This window comes from Puntigrus tetrazona, chromosome 20 (assembly GCF_018831695.1).
Source record: "Puntigrus tetrazona isolate hp1 chromosome 20, ASM1883169v1, whole genome shotgun sequence".
In the NCBI taxonomy this organism is placed as follows: Eukaryota; Metazoa; Chordata; class Actinopteri; order Cypriniformes; family Cyprinidae; genus Puntigrus; species Puntigrus tetrazona.
In genome coordinates this window covers 14,034,714-14,054,392 of record NC_056718.1, presented here as the reverse complement: position 1 = coordinate 14,054,392, position 19,679 = coordinate 14,034,714, and the positions used below count along the sequence as shown (strand labels likewise).

At 35.9% G+C, this 19,679-nt stretch overlaps 2 protein-coding genes across 3 annotated transcripts; one reads left to right on the top strand and one right to left on the bottom strand.

The window, feature by feature from the left end:
- Positions 1-17: 17 nt before the first annotated feature.
- tmem251 (transmembrane protein 251) lies at positions 18-2,424 on the bottom strand. 2 transcript variants are annotated; one of them, XM_043219633.1, is made up of 2 exons: positions 2,294-2,424; positions 18-1,850 (listed from the first exon to the last, which is right to left on the bottom strand). In XM_043219633.1, the coding sequence occupies exon 2, from the start codon at positions 1,833-1,835 to the stop codon at positions 1,407-1,409; it is 429 nt and encodes a 142-aa protein (XP_043075568.1). In that variant the 5' UTR covers positions 1,836-1,850; positions 2,294-2,424; the 3' UTR covers positions 18-1,406. The 2 variants fall into 2 exon arrangements, with proteins under 2 accessions (XP_043075568.1, XP_043075567.1); XM_043219632.1 differs by lacking the exon at positions 2,294-2,424 and adding an exon at positions 2,188-2,283.
- Positions 2,425-4,004: 1,580 nt separating this feature from the next.
- On the top strand, positions 4,005-19,654 carry itpk1a (inositol-tetrakisphosphate 1-kinase a). The gene is made up of 11 exons (XM_043219942.1): positions 4,005-4,304; positions 4,445-4,541; positions 6,754-6,778; positions 10,410-10,535; positions 10,735-10,852; positions 13,922-14,020; positions 14,123-14,163; positions 15,035-15,200; positions 16,623-16,690; positions 16,885-17,047; positions 18,336-19,654. The coding sequence occupies exons 2-11, from the start codon at positions 4,447-4,449 to the stop codon at positions 18,635-18,637; spliced, it is 1,203 nt and encodes a 400-aa protein (XP_043075877.1). The 5' UTR covers positions 4,005-4,304; positions 4,445-4,446; the 3' UTR covers positions 18,638-19,654.
- The last annotated feature ends 25 nt before the right edge of the window (positions 19,655-19,679 follow it).

Below are 19,679 nucleotides of genomic sequence, written 5' to 3'. Positions count from 1 at the left end.
TAACGTTTACAAAGGGATACAGACTGCACATTACATTTCTTTATTGATTTTTGCCAGTCGTTTCAAACCACAGTGCATTAAGATTGCGATGGAAAGTCATTAACAAACACCCATTAAACGTCATTATAAATTCACAGTCAAGCCCTTTTTAGACAAAAAATGATTTGCCTTTTTTGAACATTTCCACAAATAAGACACTGTTGACAAAAATACATGATTTTAAAAATCAAAACACTGCGGCACAGGTTGAAGCTGAAAACCTTACAACCTACCACACCCGACAAGTCAACATAACCTTTGCATTTCTTATGCAAGATCAGATTACTCGCACCGTAAAATAATGCAGATATCCCTCAACAATAAGACGTGAGATTGAGCTCACAAATATTCCACAGACATGAATATGAACAATTTGTTTGATGAGACACGGATAGTCTTTTCTCGAGGACACTTGATTATCACCATGATACATGAAAAATAATATTAGTCAAACAAACAGATGATTTGGAGAGAACACTCTCGCCATGTCTAGAGCTGACAAAAAAAAAGAAAAAAATCATCTGAACAAAACATTGATAACAAAGTGTATATTTAATACAAACCTTTTATTACAATTCCTTTCTTTGTTCCTGCCTTGAGTGCATTTTATATTCAAAACAAATAAAAAGATAGACACTGTTATAAACAAATGGTTAATACATATGTTGCACCACTGTCAGCGGTTTTCTTATTTTCTACCGATAAAACGTCCACTGGAGTCGAGAACAAACGCCTGGAGCATTAAAGTGACACCACAAATCCATTGGCCTCGTAGTATAGAAACAATTACAGCGGTCCACTCAGAGAAATCTTTATTCATCTACCATCTAACCACCATCAGAAGTGTAGTTCAAGTAGTACACACACATAATCCATCTCCACATCTTGGACAATGGCTTAATTGCCTCCACTTAGGCTACTCGGATTTAATTTTATCAAATGTAATTTTTAATTATAAAAATGTTTTCAGTTAAATCAAGACAAAGCTCCTTAAAAAACACCATAGGACTGTGCCGACATGAAAAGCACTTTTGGATCCTGTTATAAATCTACTTCAATTAAAATGCGGACCAATTTTGCAATTCAGCTTGAAAGAGTACGAAACATCGCCTGTAGTCCATTTTTTTTGTTGTTGTTGTTGCTAAAAATACACAAAAACTGTTTTGGAGCTGCAAATAACTCAATTAGTCCATACAGAAAAAGAAATATTACAAAAGAAATGACTCCTGAACCTAAAAAAAAAAAAGAAAAAAAAAAAAAAAAAAAAAAGCAGGACCAAGACTTAAAAAATTATGTTATTTATGAATGCACTTTTGTATTGCCCAACCCCTAAGACGCCAAGCCGCATGGCATCTTTAACAATCACTTCAAGTGTCGATCAGCTGCAGTCTGCTGATCTGATTGGAGGCCTTGGCGAAGGTTTGGTGACGGTTGCAGAGAACGGCAAGGCAGATGGGCAGAATACAGTATCCTACAGTTTTGGGGTCCGCCCTCGTGCAGGAGTAAAGAAAGAGAAACACCTGGAGGTAGGGAATGAGGAAAATGGTGGCCCACACCCAGAAGGGCAGGAGGAGAAGTCTCGTTTTCAGGGTCACGATCCATGAGGCTGAAGACGGGGAAGAGGAAGAGGCGTCTCCTGACCATTTCGTCTGCGCTCCAGCTGCCTTTTCTACTTGCGCCAGTGCAAGTCGGTTGTATGTCTGGCTGATCTCAAATATATAATACACGGCGGCGACGCTGGCCAACAAGTACAGTCCGACACCTATCCACCCCATCCGCTGGCGGAAATTCATCATTCTCCATGCTCTTCTCTGGAGAGACAAAGACGGCAAAGGCAAACCATGACAAGAAACCAAACACATGGATGTGAAATCATGTGATCAATCGCTGCTAAATATTCACGAAATAAAAAGCAAATCAGCCCCTTCATCACTGAGAAAAATACCAATATCGATATTAATTGTTATTAAATATACTGGTTAATATTTAATTATATTCACTACAAATATAACACTAATAATATCACATTTTCAACATTTCCAACTATTAAACTCCTCGAGGTTGCATGGAACACACTTTTAAAGTAATTATAAAAACTAAAATATTAAATATACAAAGAGGAAGTCCTTCAAACACAAGAAACCTCACCATCTGGAGATTCCTGAAAGCTGTTGACTAGTACTGTTGTGTCGTTATACAGCGACACGCCCACATTATATCTACTGACACATGATCACACATGAGGGCTACTTACTGTGATCACACGATCAATCCATTTTGCGCGGTTTTCATGGCAATATGTTTCTCAAGTCAAAACACACAACGCTGTCACAGGATTGTTGTCATAGGACTCGCTTCCTGGAATAGCAACATCCGGGAAGTTTCCCCGTGAGTCTTCGCCGACTTTATCATTGACCTCGCTAAGTACTCTACTGCCCCCTAGAGCATCGCTGGGTCACACACAAGAACAGCTCCATTTAACCAAGCACAGGTTCACTAGGGTGGTCAAATCACTATTTTTGAGATAAGACAATGATTTAAACTGATTGCATATGTGTGTGTGTAATTATATATATATATATATATATATATATATATATATATATATATATATATATATATATATATATATATATATATATAATTACATATATATATGTATGTATATATATATATATATATATATATATATATATATATATATATATATATATATATATATATATATATATATATATATATATATATATATATATACAATAGCAGTAACAGTAGTTACGTAATTGCTTCTGATGCCTCAGCACCTACGGATTTGTAGTCCAACATTTCAATAATTCTTAGATTTATTTTTTTTTTAATTTTCATGAATTTTAAACACACGAAGTCACCAGAGCTGCAGGTAAGCTTGTAATATGGAAAAGCTTACATTCAGCCGATTTTGTGAGAAGAAAAGATGATCCGAACACCGGTTTGTTGTGGCATTATGGAAGTTATGCCTTTCACTCTGGCATTACACGGCTTGCCAAATCCCTCCAAATCAACATATAGCTCAACTGTACTGCTATATTTAAAAAATCCTTTTAGAAAATAAAATATTTTTTATGAAGATATGTTTTTTTGTTAAAATATATCATGAATATAATCATATTTCTGAAACTTTATTTGGGAAAATTATAGTTACAATTAACTTAAAGCTGTACACAAGCTTAACACTTACTGCTACATGTTTGTCAGAAATGTTGTTTCGTATTTATACCAAGCATAGCAAGAAACACGGTGTGGGCAGCAACCTGTCCACAAAGCTTGTTCAGTAATCTCATTGTTTTTTTCTCTAAATCACGTAAAATATCACCTATATCATTAAAAATATTTAGTTTTTAACTGAAAATATTTTATATAATTGAAATGGCTAACCTAAGCGAAAATACTTGAAATTATCCCACAAGAAAAAAATACCTCAGTAATTTATAGCAAATACTATATTGTTTTACACTGTATATATTATATAATTTACAGCACTTTGTAAATGAATGCTAGAGCATACTGTAGTATTAAGTGTAGTAAACTAATGACTTGTAATAAATATGTAGTATACTTTTACAATAAACTGTAGTGTAGGCCTCTATGTGTAATAAATCCTATATATGGAGGAAACTTACAAATAGTACAGTATTGGGTGAAGCAATTTGTTTATATTAATGTAGTTGCTGTTTATGCACAACAAATTAATCCAAGTACTTAACGGTTCAAAAACGCTAATACATTACTATAGCATTTTTTTTAACGCCTCGGTTAAAATGCACACTCTTTTATATCTCTTTATTAATACTCATTGTGAAAGGTTTGAACTTTGGTACAACGAAACACCTCGCAAACACCACGCAAGTTTAACCAGTGCCTTGAGCCCGCCTCTGAAAGAGGGTGTGCCTGGGCAAATAGGTTTCGTTGCTGTCCAAATGGCCAATCATCATTACACTGTTAATCGACAGCGGTGCATTGTAATGGACAGAGCTCTCGGATAAATAAGACCGAGTTTAGACAAGGGACGCTGGTTTCGCACTGTGATTTGTCACGGTGTGTTTGTCGTGTCGATATGTGTCGGTGTCATATAAATAACGTGACGAAGTTGCCATAAAATCGAACAACTATTTAGACAGAGGGACAGGCATCGCGGAGGACGCTAGCGATCCTGGATGGGCTATTGAGGACAGTCTGCTTGGACTTTACGAGACTCGTAGCTGATCGGAGCGCATTGATTGTGTCAGGTGAGGTCTTCTGACGTTAAACCAACCAGCTATTCCTCTCGCGTGCGGTTTATGATGGGCGCCCGAAACCAGATTGCCGGTCGATTTCTTAATTGATAATGCCATTTTGCAAGTGGACTGACACAGCTGTCTCTCTCCAGAGATGCAGACGTTCATGAAAGGAAAGAGAGTTGGATACTGGCTCAGCGAAAAGAAGGTTAAAAAACTCAGTTTCCAGACCTTCGTGGATATGTGCAGGTGCGTAAAAGCGCGTCTCGGCGCTAAACAAGAGTCGAGTTGTTTTAATATTATGATTCCTTGTTTTACTAGTTGCCATTTTTAGCAAGTTATAAGTTAGTTAGTCCATCAGTGACTAGTATAGGCAGTCTTTTATTTAATTAGTTAATTGATTTCTTTATTATTAGATGGGCTAGTGCTATTTGTGGCTGGTACTAGGCAGTATATATTAATACTTTAAGGGTAGTTTACCTAGTTAGGGGCTTTAAATGTATTTACTTAAAAATATTTTATTTAAAAAAAAATCATGTTACTAGTAAAATGTTACTACAATTTGAATATGTTATAGAATACACTGATGTTTATTAAATTGCTTCTATTCAGTCCTCTTTTTCTCCACAAACAGGAAAAAGAACAACAGAATCTTGTTATATATAATCATTTAACTATGGCAAAGAAACAAGTAGGCTACTAGCGTCTAATAACAGTTCTGTAAACTAATAATAAGCAATTTAATAAACAGTTGCTGGCAATTAAAAAGAGTAACTTACTGGATTGTCAACTACTACTTTAAAAGTGTACTAGTAATGTAAAATATATATACTAGTTAATTTTAAGGAATATATGTTAAAGCTACTTGCCATTTCATATATTAGGAAATATATGAGTAATATCAGTAAAATAAGATTTTATTTATTTATTTATTTTCGAGGTGTGCTAATGTGAATCTGATGTGTTTAAATGAGATCTAAAACAAGTGGGGCAAAGTGTTAGTTAGTGTTATAGGAGACAGGAAACATGATTCATGACATCTACTTATGTCCTCATGTCCTCTCGTTGACATTTCACTCACTTTATTGTATCCAGTAAGTGTAGTAATGTACTTCTACGCTATTTCTCACCATCATCTCCGTCATTTATATTCTCTGGAGAGTCTTGTCTAAAAAATATGAAACTACGCTTTTCCTGCACATCCCCTCAATAAACCACTACTCTTATGCAACACACCCTTGCATCCATGAAGCTTCAATCATAAAACCATGGATATCTCTCGTCAGCATAGTCAGTCTACCTGTCGGTTATCTAAACATTTGCTATTTGAGGGAGTCCCTTCTGAACTTTCCTAAATTGCTTATAAAACTCTGTCACTTGTAACACTGTCCTGGGATACTCATAATTAGATGGCCATAAAACAATCTGTGGACTTTTTCGCCATAAAAATACAAAGGCCTGGACAAAGTTCACCGGTTACCTGGACAAGCACCAGGCAGTCTTCGATTTCTCAGAATTAGGAGTAACATTGCTCGCATATCTCCTTTATGCATTCCTAAGAGTCTGCAGCAAGACTGTGCCTGTTACTTAACCGATTCAAAGCCAAACTGTGTTATTTGGATTATTCAAGTTTACATCGCATTGTCATCAATATGGCTATAAAGCTATAAATGTTGTGTTTGTGGAGGGAGGCACTGAACATGCCTTAGATACGCATCTGTGCGGATGACGTGAAGTGTGTGGGCTACATGACATTTCTGAGTTAATGTAACTCGATCTGTCTTTCACAAGCATGTTCCAGCCTAAAGATAACCGGTTTTCGAAGGGATTTAACCTAAGCTTAATAAAATGCTCAGTGATTTGTTATTCTACTGTCTGTCGTATTTGTCTTGGGACATCTGATGAAAGGCTAAGATATTTTCACCTAGTTCTGAGGCTTTAGAAACAAATGACTGACTCAGCGCTATAACGATAAACTGCCAAACGGTGCTACATTCATTAAACCACAACAGGATTGTCAAATGTTGAAAAAGATGCAAGCTTATTGTTATCTTCAGTGACTTTTCAATGTGAAGATTTAAAGTTACCAGAATACAGACATTGTCATATAGCAAAAGAGCTAATGATCTGTGTCATTTAAAACGTGTTTTGTTTATCAGTCGCATAATTGTGTCCGACATGTGTCTGGAAACGGAGATGGATGATACCTCATTTTAAGCAAGTGCTTATTGCTTTTTTTGTGCCTGGGATTGTGAGAGGGACTTTGGAGAATTTGTGTGAGAGACACGTCTATTTTCTCAGTTCTGTTTGAATTTCTGTCTTCCTAATAATTTGTCTCGAGAGGTTTTCATTATTCCAAGTTCAAGCCAAGGTTGATCATGATTTGAGCCAACAGTACAGTAGTTGCATGGAATCAATATAAAATATTCATTGTTTGTTTTTCCACTTTTTTGTTTTCCAGGAAACAAGGCATAGAGATGATCCAGGTAAGATAACCTTATGGCATTTTTCTTTCTTTCTTGTGGCTTTTCCATGACACAAAAGCCTGTTCATTAACGTGAGGCTGCTTCCACAGTATAATACTTGTCAACATCTGCTCAAAACATTACGAACATGCCTTTCATTACGTAAAAAATGCAGCTATTATGCCTTGTGGCACTTAAATTCAAAATATGCGTTACGTACTATTATTGTACTGTTAATCACTTTTGCCATTATGAGCTTTGTATTGCATAATAATAAATGCATTGTCTAGTAGGGCTGGTGTTGCTTACTGTAATGTCATATTATTAATGCTCATATTGCGTGAACGTTTTTGTGGCTGTTTTGCCATTGGAAAAATGCCAGTAAAAGCACAGTTTATAGACCATTTTTGCCTCAAAACTGTTTTTAGCCAAGGCCTAATATAGCCTAACATAACAAAACATAAGTTTGCTCCTACAAAATTGCATGGAAATTGCCCTGATTAGCCTTTTTCATATCAGGCTGATATGAGCCACATTTATAGTCTAAGTTGAAGCGTTGTCTTATCAAGTAATTCTATGAAGTTAGAGGACATTAGTTGCAGTGGGACAGCATGGTACACAGAGGTCTTTAGGTCTTGGCTTGATTCAAGTAAAGAGAATGATTTTTTTGGAGAACCTGTAACAATGGCAGATTCACCTACAATGTGTGCATTTCGTCCTAGAAAGGAACACCTGGCTTTGCTAGAGTCAAGAGTTGTATTTTTGTATTTTGCAGATGTCTTGAACTTTTTTTTTTTGCAAGTTAGGTCTCATCACTCTCATGGTGTGTTTGCTCAAGGATGGCAAATTATTGAATGATTTTGTTGCACTTGTGGCACCTTCCTTTTGTATCACCTCTGTTAATCACTGATAAATCATTAGACACATGACTCACAGTGTCTCACACTTTACTGTGACACATTTAATAGACTATTATTATTATTATTATTATTATTTTGTTATTTATTCATTGAAAAGTAAAAAATAATACATCAAAATTATATAAAAATAATAGAAAAACATCACTAGTTGTATCAATGACTTAAGTAAAATAAAAGCTTTATTTTTTTTACTTTTTTTGGTAATGTTTTAGCGCACATATAAAGACAGTATTTGCGCATTCCAGCAAGACATGCCCTTGTCAAGCATGTTTATACTGTGTTAAGTTAAAGAGGAACTGAAGTGGCCCTGAGATACGTAAAGGGCTGCCTTTAACAAACCAAGCAGCTTGCAGTGGAAATGAGGATTTGCTTGTAGCCACAGAACTCAAAGCAAATCTTCAGCTAAAAATAAATAAATCAGTAAATGTATGTTTATGGACAAACATTGTTCTTTAATGTTTTGCCATGGAAAGTAGTGAGTGATGGCAGAACAGAGTCACCTTGTTTTGTTTTGGGACACGCATGTGAAAGCTGGCAGACAAAACCAAGGTCCTTGGTCCTTCATTCTGGGCCTTTATTGTGAGTCAGACATTAATCAGGGAAGCTGTCTGGATGAGTGAAACACTGAGGGCCTTTCTCCACTGCCCTGATGTACACCTCTTTGCTATCTAGAGCATGTAGGGTGTGGAAACCGAAGAGAGTAAATGATGGACTTTGACCTGTTTACACCTCATGCAATAGGCTAACCAGCTGCACCCAGTCATAGATTTTACATGGTCTCTATAGTACTTAACTATCTAGCCATCGGTCCATGGACTGATCACTTTAGACAGGGGGAGTGTCATTAATTTAAGATAATGAGATTATTTAATCATTAAGTTATTATTTAATCACCAAGCAATCGGGGGAAATGTTTTATCTCATTAGTTATTTCAGCCTTTGAATATTTACCTGAGTATATTTTCTGTGGGTAAATACTATTAAAAAGGTTTTTTTGGTCATCATGCTCTTTACTTATTAAATTATTTTATAGGTTCATAGTACATGTACCTATAGTGTAAAATTTCAGCATGTCACCACTATGGAGATAAGATAATTACACTTTCTCAAGAGCTTACCAGCCCTAATTTAAAAAATATAATAACCCAAGGGTCATGGAAGTGAATATTTATAAGTTTATAAGGGTCAGTAAGATGTTTTAGTGATTTTTGAAGTCTATTATGCTCATTTTATCAAAATACATAAATACAAAATACACAAATGGTGCCTTATTATATCCAGGAAGCAGTGAAGCTCTTTGCCTGGTTGTTATTTAAAAAGTTTTACCATTATTGAATCCATTCAGCCGATCTCAGAGCACTTTTAGCGTAGCTTAGCATAGATCATTGAATCTAATTAGACCAGTAGCATCACTTTAGAGTAGAGTTTAGATATTTTTCCTATTTAAAACTTGGCTTTTCTGTAGTTATATTGTGTACTATGACGAGCGGAAATGATATTATGCAGCGCCTGTGGAAAAAAGTCCCCAGTTTGCAGGAAACTCTCCCTGTGCAAGCAAGAGGGCCTGGCTGTTTTCAGGCGCCTGCTGCGGTCATGGTACGGCAGCAAACTTCCTTGATTATTACATCAGAATGAGAGTATAGTTCCTAGTCATGTCAGCCTAGAAATTATCTAACTACAGAAGAGTCAAGTTTTAAATAGGAAAAATACTGAAGCTCTTTGGTCATTTTTAAAACTCAACATGTTAACTTGGAGAATGAGCCTATTTCCCAAAAAAAAGTTGAGTGTCCCTTTAAATGACTAAAAAGCTACAGTAACATTAATGTGATGTAAAGCATGGCTGTGTCGTGCTTTATATCAGATGATATGTGTATCAGCTGAATATCTTTTACAAAAAGGAAGTGGAGGGGTCTTTTCTTTGAAGTGTCATGAGATGGAACCTTTGTGTCATCTTCTTCATTCCTTATCTCTGTTTTTGCAAATTGTTTGTCACACATCTGTGCTGGCCATGAGAGTACTTCCAAACATTGTAATAACCGAGTAACTGAGCCATTTAGGGAATAAGATATTAAGACCCTCAGGATTTCTTCTTGTGGGCCACGCAGTCTAAGTACTTTATTTGGTGCTGCTTTTAAAAGAGAGACTTTGGACTTGGTCTGAGTATTAGAAATAAAAATGCACTTAGGGATGCCCCTGTTCTCTATTAACTGCCTAGGACATGTTAAAATGCCTCTGACGTCTGCCAAGAACCTTTGTGGTCTGATCCAAGAGAAATATTCTCTCATCCTAAAGGTTAAACCCAAAGGGACCACAGGTCCTGCGCAGCCCAAGCAGACATTTTCCATATTAGATGCCATGTAAAACTTTCAGAACGCATTGTGCTGTCACACACAAAATAGCTAATGAGCATAAGGTCTGAGTGACAGCAAAGATCACACCTCACAATTAACATCACGTCAAAAACATCTGTCCCCCTTGAGCAAACAGAACTTGTGGCAAAACTGGAATTTCTAAATGTAGGCAAACTGTTTATTTTGTCAACCTACTGCATTTCATTTGCTAATTATAATAGTTAATGTCTGACAAATAATACACACAGGTGCATTTTTGAAAAAAAGTTATCCTCTGCCTATTCATATATTGACAGTAGAATTTTCCCTGAGGGATATTGTTTAAAACAAAAATGCCTAATGGATGTTTACTGAGCTTTTTACCTTGTTCTCCCGGTCTAGCTGGATCTGAACCAGCCAATTGAGAAACAGGGTCCATTTGATGTCATTATCCACAAGCTGACTGACCACATTGTTGATGCTGACCAAAATGTCACAGAGTCTCTGCTGCTTGTTCAAGGTGTTCAGGTAAATCAGCTCAAGTGGCCATACATTTATCTGCTTCATTCCTTGTCTTTTAATACAAAAAAAAAAAAGAATAGTATATATATATATATATATATATATATATATATGTGTGTGTGTGTGTGTGTGTGTGTATATATTGCTGCATGTATGCATATACAAAGCAAGACCTTAAAAATAATATGTTTGGACCTCTTCCCAGGACTACATAGATGCTCATCCTGAAACAGTGATTCTCGACCCTCTTCCAGCCATTCGTACTCTACTGGACCGCTGCAAGTCATACAAGCTAATCCATAAACTTGAAGAATGTATGCAAGGTCTGTCTACAGCACTAATCCACAGTTATACATTGGTGTAATTTAATCGCACTATTAATCGCATTATTGGTAGTGTCCAACCCAGCTATATATTTCAGATAAGTTTACCCCTAAATGGCATGTGAAGAGAAGACAAATTTGCTTTCTGTGTCAGCTGTATTAGACATGTTAAGCTGTAATGCAGACCAAACCATTTACAGCATTTCCTCTCATTCTAAATGTTGTAAATGGTTCTTTAAACCAGGTCTTTAGAACCTCCTTTGTTCTTCAGGGGTAAACTAACACGAGGAGGGCAGGTTTTGCCTTTCCACAGGGGAAGAGTGAGGCTTATGGAGGGCTTATGTCCTAAAGCTGCTGAGTCGTTCATTCTTTGTGCTGCTTGCGCTTGCTGCATTCACTGGCCACAGAAATAACAGGAGGCCCGCAGGATCACTACAAGCCAACAGAATCACCAGCTGTGTGAATGGCGTAGTGCCTAAGGAATTCCATCTAAATCTGCACTCTTATTCAAAATATTCAGCCTAAACATTTCCACACATAAGTATCCACACATAAACTACTGTTCAGCAAGAATGATACTGTGAAAAATAATTACAATTTAATAATAATTTTTTTTTTAAGTTTTATTTATTGCTAAAATGTTATATTATGGTGAAAATGTGAGACATTGCTTCCTCGCTGAATAAATGTATACTTAAAAAAAAAAAAACATTTAAACTGTAGTGTAAAGTGGTTCTTAAAGGGTTAGTTAACCCATAAATAATAAAATAATAATAATAAAAAATCTGTAATTGATTACTACACCCTCACCCTCAAACCCGTAAGATCTTTTTTCATCGTTGAAACACAAATGAACATATTTTTTAAGAAATCTAAGAGCTTTCTGACCCAGCATAGACAGTAATGGAAATGGCCCAGAAAGATGAGGTCCATGTGTCATTAGTGGTTCAACTTTATTTTTAGGCGCTACAAGAATACTTTTTGTGCAAAGAATATAAAAAACCTTAGTTAATTCAAAAATGTATTTTCTTCCATGTGTGTGTAAGACTGCAATTGTTGAATAAAGTCATTATTTTTGTTTTCTTTGCACAAAAAAGTATTTATAACATTATAACACACCTTTATAACATTACAGTTGAACCACTGACTATTTTAATAATGTCCTTGCTACCTTTCTGGACCTTGAACGTGTCAGTTGCATTACTGTCTAGGCAGGGTAAGAAAGCTCTCACCAAAAATATATGAATTTAATGACAAAGTGTTCATTTGTAAGTTAACTATTCCTTTAAAGTCTGGGATTGTTTCAGTTTGTGTTCTTTAACAATTTAGTACAAACTACCATTTTTTATGTCAGGATACAAACTTGAGTCAAGCAGTTACTTAAATTAAATGGATTGAACTATATAATATCGTATTTGGTGTGTCTCTCTTTTGCTTTTATGACAGACACACTCAAGCTGTATAAACTCCACAGGTTTAAGTGCAACCTGATGAGGTCAATGTGACAGTATGGCTTTTTGGACCCCATTGAATATGTGGCTTATATAATAAAGCATCTTTAAATGCAGCAATTAGCACGCTCTCCAAATTGTTCACAGAGAAACCTCTTGCAAACCAATGTTGTCCAGTCAAAATCATATGTGAACGTCAGTGCTGTCCAGAGGGACGTGTGGGTACAGGAGTGTCAGCTGAGGGTTAGTGTGAAGTTAACCATCTGCCTTGATGCTTCCCCAGTCTCCAAGAAAGAGACGACTCTGTTTAGGATACAAAGGGAGTGACTATTTTCTCGAGCCTGCTCACCAGGCAACTGCCTCTATGGCTGTTAGCTTATGAAACAACACTGCAATGGATTCTGGGAAAAGAAAGATAACACAGCTCATATACCCTATGTATTACACAAGATCCTTTTTAAAATAACTCCCTTGCCCAATGCATGCATGTTTAGCTGGATCAGCAAGTGCCATCGATGACTGATTTTGTTAAATGAGTCACATTTTTCCATGAGCTAATCGACCACCGCGTCAAGTCCATGTTAATGACAACAAGTAAATTGTAAATTAAATGGGTAAATGTGTACGTAATGAATTGTAATCAACCCATATCTCCCAAAATGCACACTTTAGTTTATCTCATAAATCACTGTTACACGTTACAGCTGCTTTAAAGGTTACCGCTTGTTTGATCAAATGGATTCATGTTCCTTGTCTAATGTAAAATGTGATGCTTTAATACGATGAGCTGCACTGAGCTGCCCAACATAGAAAAATATTGTTTTTTAATGGCTATAAATAGCCTGCACTTTCACTCATGGAATAGAAGCTGTTTATAAGATTTAATTGATGTTTGCAGATCAAAAGCGAGCTGAAAATTCACAGATACCTCAGCGGTTTAGTTTTACATGTTTCCATGGATCCAATAGTAATATTATTCTGTATAAAGTTTAGTCATCACTTAAAATGCGCGCAGGCTCCCCATCTAAACTTGGTGTCTATGAAGAGTTATGCTCAGGGTGTGCTGGATAATCTTGTCAAGATGTTGCTGTCTGGTTACTTTTTCATTCGTGTGTGTAGCAAAAAGAAAGAAACGTTAGCTAGCTTGGAAGGAAAAGTCAGAGAAAGTATGGTGAAATCAAAATGCACCCAATAATCAGTTATACCGTAATTTATTTCTCCTAGACATTTACAAACATTTTTTTTATTGGCCATCTGATCAGATCCATAAAAAAAAAAAAGCCAGTCAGTGTGTTTTTTAATTTTTTTGACATTGACATACAGTTTATATGGATCTTACTTTCATCATTAGGTTTTTAGAAAATCACTCCATGGGACTTTTTTTATAACCTAAATAAACCCAACATTGCTGTGTCAAATTATCTGATCTTAAGAGGGTTTTTAAATATTAAACAGTGGAGGTAGTTTTTAAACAAATAAGAATACAATAATCTTCATGATATCAGTGCAGTTTTTAAAAACATTCTCAACATATGAAGTGCATTTTTAACGTATTGTTAAATAATTGAATAGATCTAGGCAAAACCACAGCATGTGATCATGTGTCTGTTTTCTGTAGATGACAGAATCTGCTCACCTCCATTCATGGTCCTCAAGAGTGAATGTGGCACTGAGACTCTGGAGCAGCTTCAGAAACATGGAATCACGTTTCCCTTCAGTAAGTTTAAGCCTTTTAAAATCAGCGGCAAATTTCATGATCGTATTTCCTCATGTGTACTGGAGCGGCACACATTTTCACACTATTTTTGTTCGATTGCAGTCTGCAAAACCCAGGTAGCTCATGGCATCAACTCCCATGAGGTAAGAGACTTTAATCTACTGTAACCTGCTCTGTTTTTCATATCTTACATAATAAGCGTTAGATAAGTACAGTAGAGTACAGTACTGTTCAGATCCTTTACATAAGAGGTGCTACATGATGTTAGTTAATCATTTCTAACACCGAGTGGCGTCTCATTAAAATGATTAATTCTTGGCTCAAGTTTTTCACTCTATTTTTTTAAAGCTAAAGACATGAGAGGTCTAACTATTGTCATTATTCGTATTAAAACTAAATTTAATTTCTCTGATATATCAACAACACTGGGGCCACTTCTGCTTCATAGAGGTGATTCATTTATGTTGCCTTTAACATGTGATACTTAAAAAAAAATTCAAACTACATAAATTGTAAAGTATCTTGACACATATGCCCCTATAAAGAGAGAGAATCATACATCGCTCAGAATCACACGTAACCTTGCCGTCCTCGTGGATGATTAACAGGGGTGCAGCCTCCGTTGCTATGGTGACCATATCTTTGATTCTCAGTGACTAATGTACAGGCAAAGTCTCCATTTACTCACATTCCTTCAGAATACTGCTTGAAGACACTATAACTCTGTTTTACAGTGTTGACAATGAGGGGCGTACTAGATTAATGTGTCACCACTAACTGCTGAATGACTGTGTTTGTGCAAACAGGTTGATGGTCATGTGTTTTATGACTGTGAGCACATGGGTTTACTTAGCTAACGGAAAACACAAGGAACATACATGGATTAGTGTCATGAGAGCACAGTACATACATTACATTTGACCTTTCTCGTTTGTCCCTTTGCATTTCAAGATAGCGACACGAATGTTGTGCTCTGGAATGTGTTAAGATGTTGATTTGGTTCCTTCTCAATAGATGGCCATTATCTTCAGCGAAGAAGATCTGAAGGACATCAAGCCCCCGTGTGTCATCCAGAGCTTTATCAACCATAATGCAGTGCTGTATAAGGTGTTTGTTGTGGGAGAGGCCTACAATGTTGTTCAGCGGCCCTCCATTAGAAATTTCCCATCTGGGCCTACAGGTCAGTCGGGTCACACAACATTCCTAAAATAGGCTGTTCAAAGCATGTATAAAATTACGTTTGTTTAGAAATATTCTGTTCTATAATTGAGTTGTAAATCAAACCATTTTGATTTAGTGCTAAATACTATTTTAAAAGTTTGGGGTCGGTGAGATTTCTTATTATTATTATTTGTAAGAAATAATACTTTTAAAAGGAGACAGTAGTTATATTATGTACATTTATAATGTTAAAGGTTTTACATGTCATCTGTTCAGTACTTCAATACTAATAATAAATGCTTCTTGAGCAGCGTATCAATTTATGTGAAGGATTTCTGAAGGATCATGTGACACTAAGACTGGGGTAATGATGTTGAAAATTCAGTTTTGCCGTCACGTGAATAAATAACATTTTTAAATATATTATTTAATGATACTACTGCTTTCATTGTATCAAATAAATGCAGCCTTGGTGAGCATAAGACACAAATCTTTGAATGGTGGGGTATAGTTTTTTGATATATTGCTCGGTATTACACACATATAAATAAAGACAAATCTGTAAATTGCACTCTGTGCGTGTCACACATCAGACACAAGTTCACCAGGCGGCATTAAAGCCAATTAAAACACTTTATAGGGTGCCATGTCCAGAAATGTAGACATCCGGTCTCTTTCGACTAGTTTTAACATCTACACAAGCATATCCTAACAAACCTACATAGTCTGGAACTTTTATAAGGTTGCCTTGTGTTTGAAAGCTTTATCAGAAACAAAGTGAGATTGACATTAATGGCACTCGTGAGCAACTCTGTGTGATGGAGAGGGCTCCCAGCCTGTCTGGACCATTCTGTCAACATATGTTGCTGATGTTTAGACCCTTTGCTTTTCTTACAGAGAAGTGGTTTATTTTGTCTTTGACATGGTATTTATTAAATAAGCAACTCAAAGATTTTAGTCTCAGATGCCAATGTGATTTGGTAATTTATGCCCCCCGATGGCCGATCAAATTCACTGTTGCCAAGATTTTGTCATTTTTGCTGCATAAAATAAATGTAGCTGAAATGGATGGAAAGAACTGAAATATTTACACAATATGTATACAACACTGTTTTTTTTTCTATTTCAGGTTTAAATTAGAAATAAAAAAAATAAATATGTATATATAACTCTTTGGTGGCAAAGCTGCATTTTCATCAGCCATTAATCCACTTTTTAGTGTCACATGATCGTTCAGATATCATTCTAATAAACTGATATGGAGCTCAAGAAACATTTCATACTATTATCAATGTTCAAAAATGTTGTGCTGCTTGATATTTTGATAGGTGTCTTTGCTAAATAATATTACTATTATTTTTTTTATGGTGTTATCCCCAGCTTTTGGAAAAGTAGTATAAATATTTCTTGGATAACTGAAGTTGTGTTATTTATCTTCTAGACAGGAGAGCAATATCCTTCAACAGTCATCATGTGTCCAAACCAGAGTCCTCTTCTGACCTGACCTGCGTAAGTCAACATCACTTAAACAATGCTTTTAAAGTGGTTTAAATACCTGTAAACAATCAGCAAAATCTTAGACATTTATTTTATGTGTAAAAAAAAAACAGCCTAGTTGTTGTATAAAATATCTAAAATAGCTAAAAAGCACTTCTGAATTGTTTTTGGCACAATGAGTAATAAGCTTTTCTGGTTCCCTCTAGAGGGACGACATGGAGGGCCAATATGGGGAACCCAACAATGATGTCATTCAGAAAATTTCCAGAAGGTTACGACAGGCCCTTGGTATTTCTCTGTTCGGGATTGACATCATTATCAACAACCAGACCGGCCAGCACGCCGTCATCGACATCAACGCTTTCCCAGGTACGTGCAGGTCCTCACAGAACAACAGCTGAATCCAATCCAACGGTGACTGGGTGATATGTGTTATCTTTATTCACTGACCTCTATTCCTGCTTTCAAAACCAGATATGCAATAATGCAAACAGACCACATGGTGTCAGTGCGGAATAATAAAGAGGCCTTTTGGTGCTTTGTAATGCTAAAAAAGGTCATCATTTTTTTAATAAGGAGTTTTACTTTAAAAATGTTGGATGGAATCTGCTTCTCACACAATATTTTCTCAATTATTAGTCCTTTGCTTTGAGGTTTCACCCACTGAACCTCAAAGCAAAGGTGGGTGGGGGAAACCTCAAAGCAAAGGACCAATAATTGATTTTGCCATGATTTTTGTGTATATATAAATATATATATATATATATATATATATATATATATATAGTCTGTGTGTATATGTGTATATGTATATCTATCTATCTATATATATATATATATATATATATATATATATATATATATATATATATATATATATATACTTCAGAGATCATTCTAAAATGTTATTTCTGTCTCTGTTCAGGAAATGTATTCATTTATTTAACTGTTTATTCAAAACATTCTTTGATGAATGGGAAAATCCATCAGCATTTATCAGAAATTAATTTAAATGATTGTGACATGTACACAAAACCATTCAAAAGCTGTGAGTCAGTGTTTTTTTATAATAATAATAATAATAAATGGTTTTTTTTGAGCAGCATGTCAGAATATTAGAATGATTTCCGAAGGATCATGTGACTGGAGTAAGGATACTAAAATCTTAAAATATGTTTAAATAGAAAACAGTTATTTGAACGTTTTTTGCTGTGATTTGGATCAAATAAATTTAAGCTTGGTTAGCAGAAGAGACTTCTCTAAAAACAATTAAAAATCTTACTGTTGAAAAACTTTTGACTAGTAGTGAATATATTATTGTGGAAAGGTTGGGGGGAAAAGTACATTCGAAGATTGATTTATAGACTATAGTAGTATCTGCAGGCACAGCTGTGTTTGTCAGCTCACACTATGTTTAAAAGCCACCTGGCCTTCTCTCCGCTTGTTGTCATGGTGATCTCGTGCATCTAGCAGGGAACGGCACTTTCATATCTCTCTGTGGTACATCCAACGAGTCCCATGATACCGCAGGAGTAAGACAACAGATGATATCTGCCTTTTATTAATCTACCTTTCAGAGCTCTTACAATCCTTTCAGCGTCGTCACATAAAACCCGTTAACTACCGTTACCTAAAACCCCCGTCTTTTTTTACCCAGGTTACGAGGGAGTCCCCAAGTTTTTCGATGACCTGTTGAGTCACATCAGCAGCGTCCTGCAAGGTCAGGTGTCTAATGGAGCTGCGTGCGGTCACCTGAGATTGAACGGGATAGCTCAGAGCCCGTCTGTGGCCTGCGGGATGCACTGTGGCATGCTGGGAAATGAAAGCAGTTGGTTGATGGACAGCGAGGGGATAAAGAAGGGCCCCCATCAGGGACTGAGTTGCGGTGGCACTTGCATGGCACCAAATTTTCACCAGCATGGCCGGTCGAGTTTAGCAGCGGAGACATCCTCGCAGTGACCCAATAGAATATTTCTTTACTGTTCACAAACCAAATGAACCCTCATCAAAGGGTAGGTGTATAGAAGACTCCTTTGTGCCAAATGTGAATTGTGTGGGAAATTACTAAATGTGTCTTCTCTTTTATTTAATTTCATGTTCGGAATGGCCGACCTGATCATGGAGATGTATATGATTAGATTTTTTTATGAATGTTGCACTGAACTTGATTCTCTGAGGGAGAAACTACAAATTTTATCTACGTTAATATATTAATGAAATACTTGAAAGGAAAATTGGTGTCATGATTTGGTTGTAGGACCTTGCACTATTTAAATAAGTGTCCAGCTGGCACTAAAGCTTCTCTTCTTGCATGTATTATAAATTCTGGCCAAATAAGAGAGCTTGAAGACTTTTAGTGCTGTCTACAATCTGCTGGCAACTAATCTCTTAAAACACGGCAACAGCAGCTCCGCTTGCTTTTTAAAAAAGATTTAAGACTATAGAGATTTTTTCAAGGCTGAATCATTACATATCTGGGCCCTTAAAAACTTCCCACACAGGCAGGTGCTATGAGATTGTATAAGGGTAATGCATTGATTGCAAATAGATAATTAACAAAGCTCACCAAAATGTTAACGCAAAATTTTATCATTTTATAAATTTCATCATGCCTTTCTTTCTTCTTAAGAACACAAATTTTGAAAAATGTTCCAACTGATTTTGTTGACTCAATAAAAGTCACTGGGGTTAAAACAACACTGAACCTTGATTAAGCACGTTCATTGTATTGACAAAAAAAAGCACATTTATCTTTTTTCCTTCACAGAAAAACTAAATTCATAGAGGTTTGGAATGACATGAGGAAGAGTAAACGATGACAGAATTTGCATTTTTGGGTGAACTTCCCGTGAAATGTTGTTCTTGTACATGATGTATAGTTTGTAAATATGTTAATTTTTTTCTTTTGACACAGAAAAAGCCTCTAAAATATCAAAAGAATGAAAAGGACAATAAATCAAACTGAGAATTCTTTGACTGGTTGTTTGTCTGCGTACTGGCA

Coding starts and splice junctions, on each gene's coding strand:
- itpk1a (XM_043219942.1), top strand. CDS start 4,447: ATGCAGACGTTCATGAAAGGAAAGAGAGTTGGATACTGGCTCAGCGAA. Junction 4,542..6,753: donor ACCTTCGTGGATATGTGCAG/GTGCGTAAAAGC, acceptor TTTGTTTTCCAG/GAAACAAGGCATAGAGATGA. Junction 6,779..10,409: donor AAGGCATAGAGATGATCCAG/GTAAGATAACCT, acceptor CTCCCGGTCTAG/CTGGATCTGAACCAGCCAAT.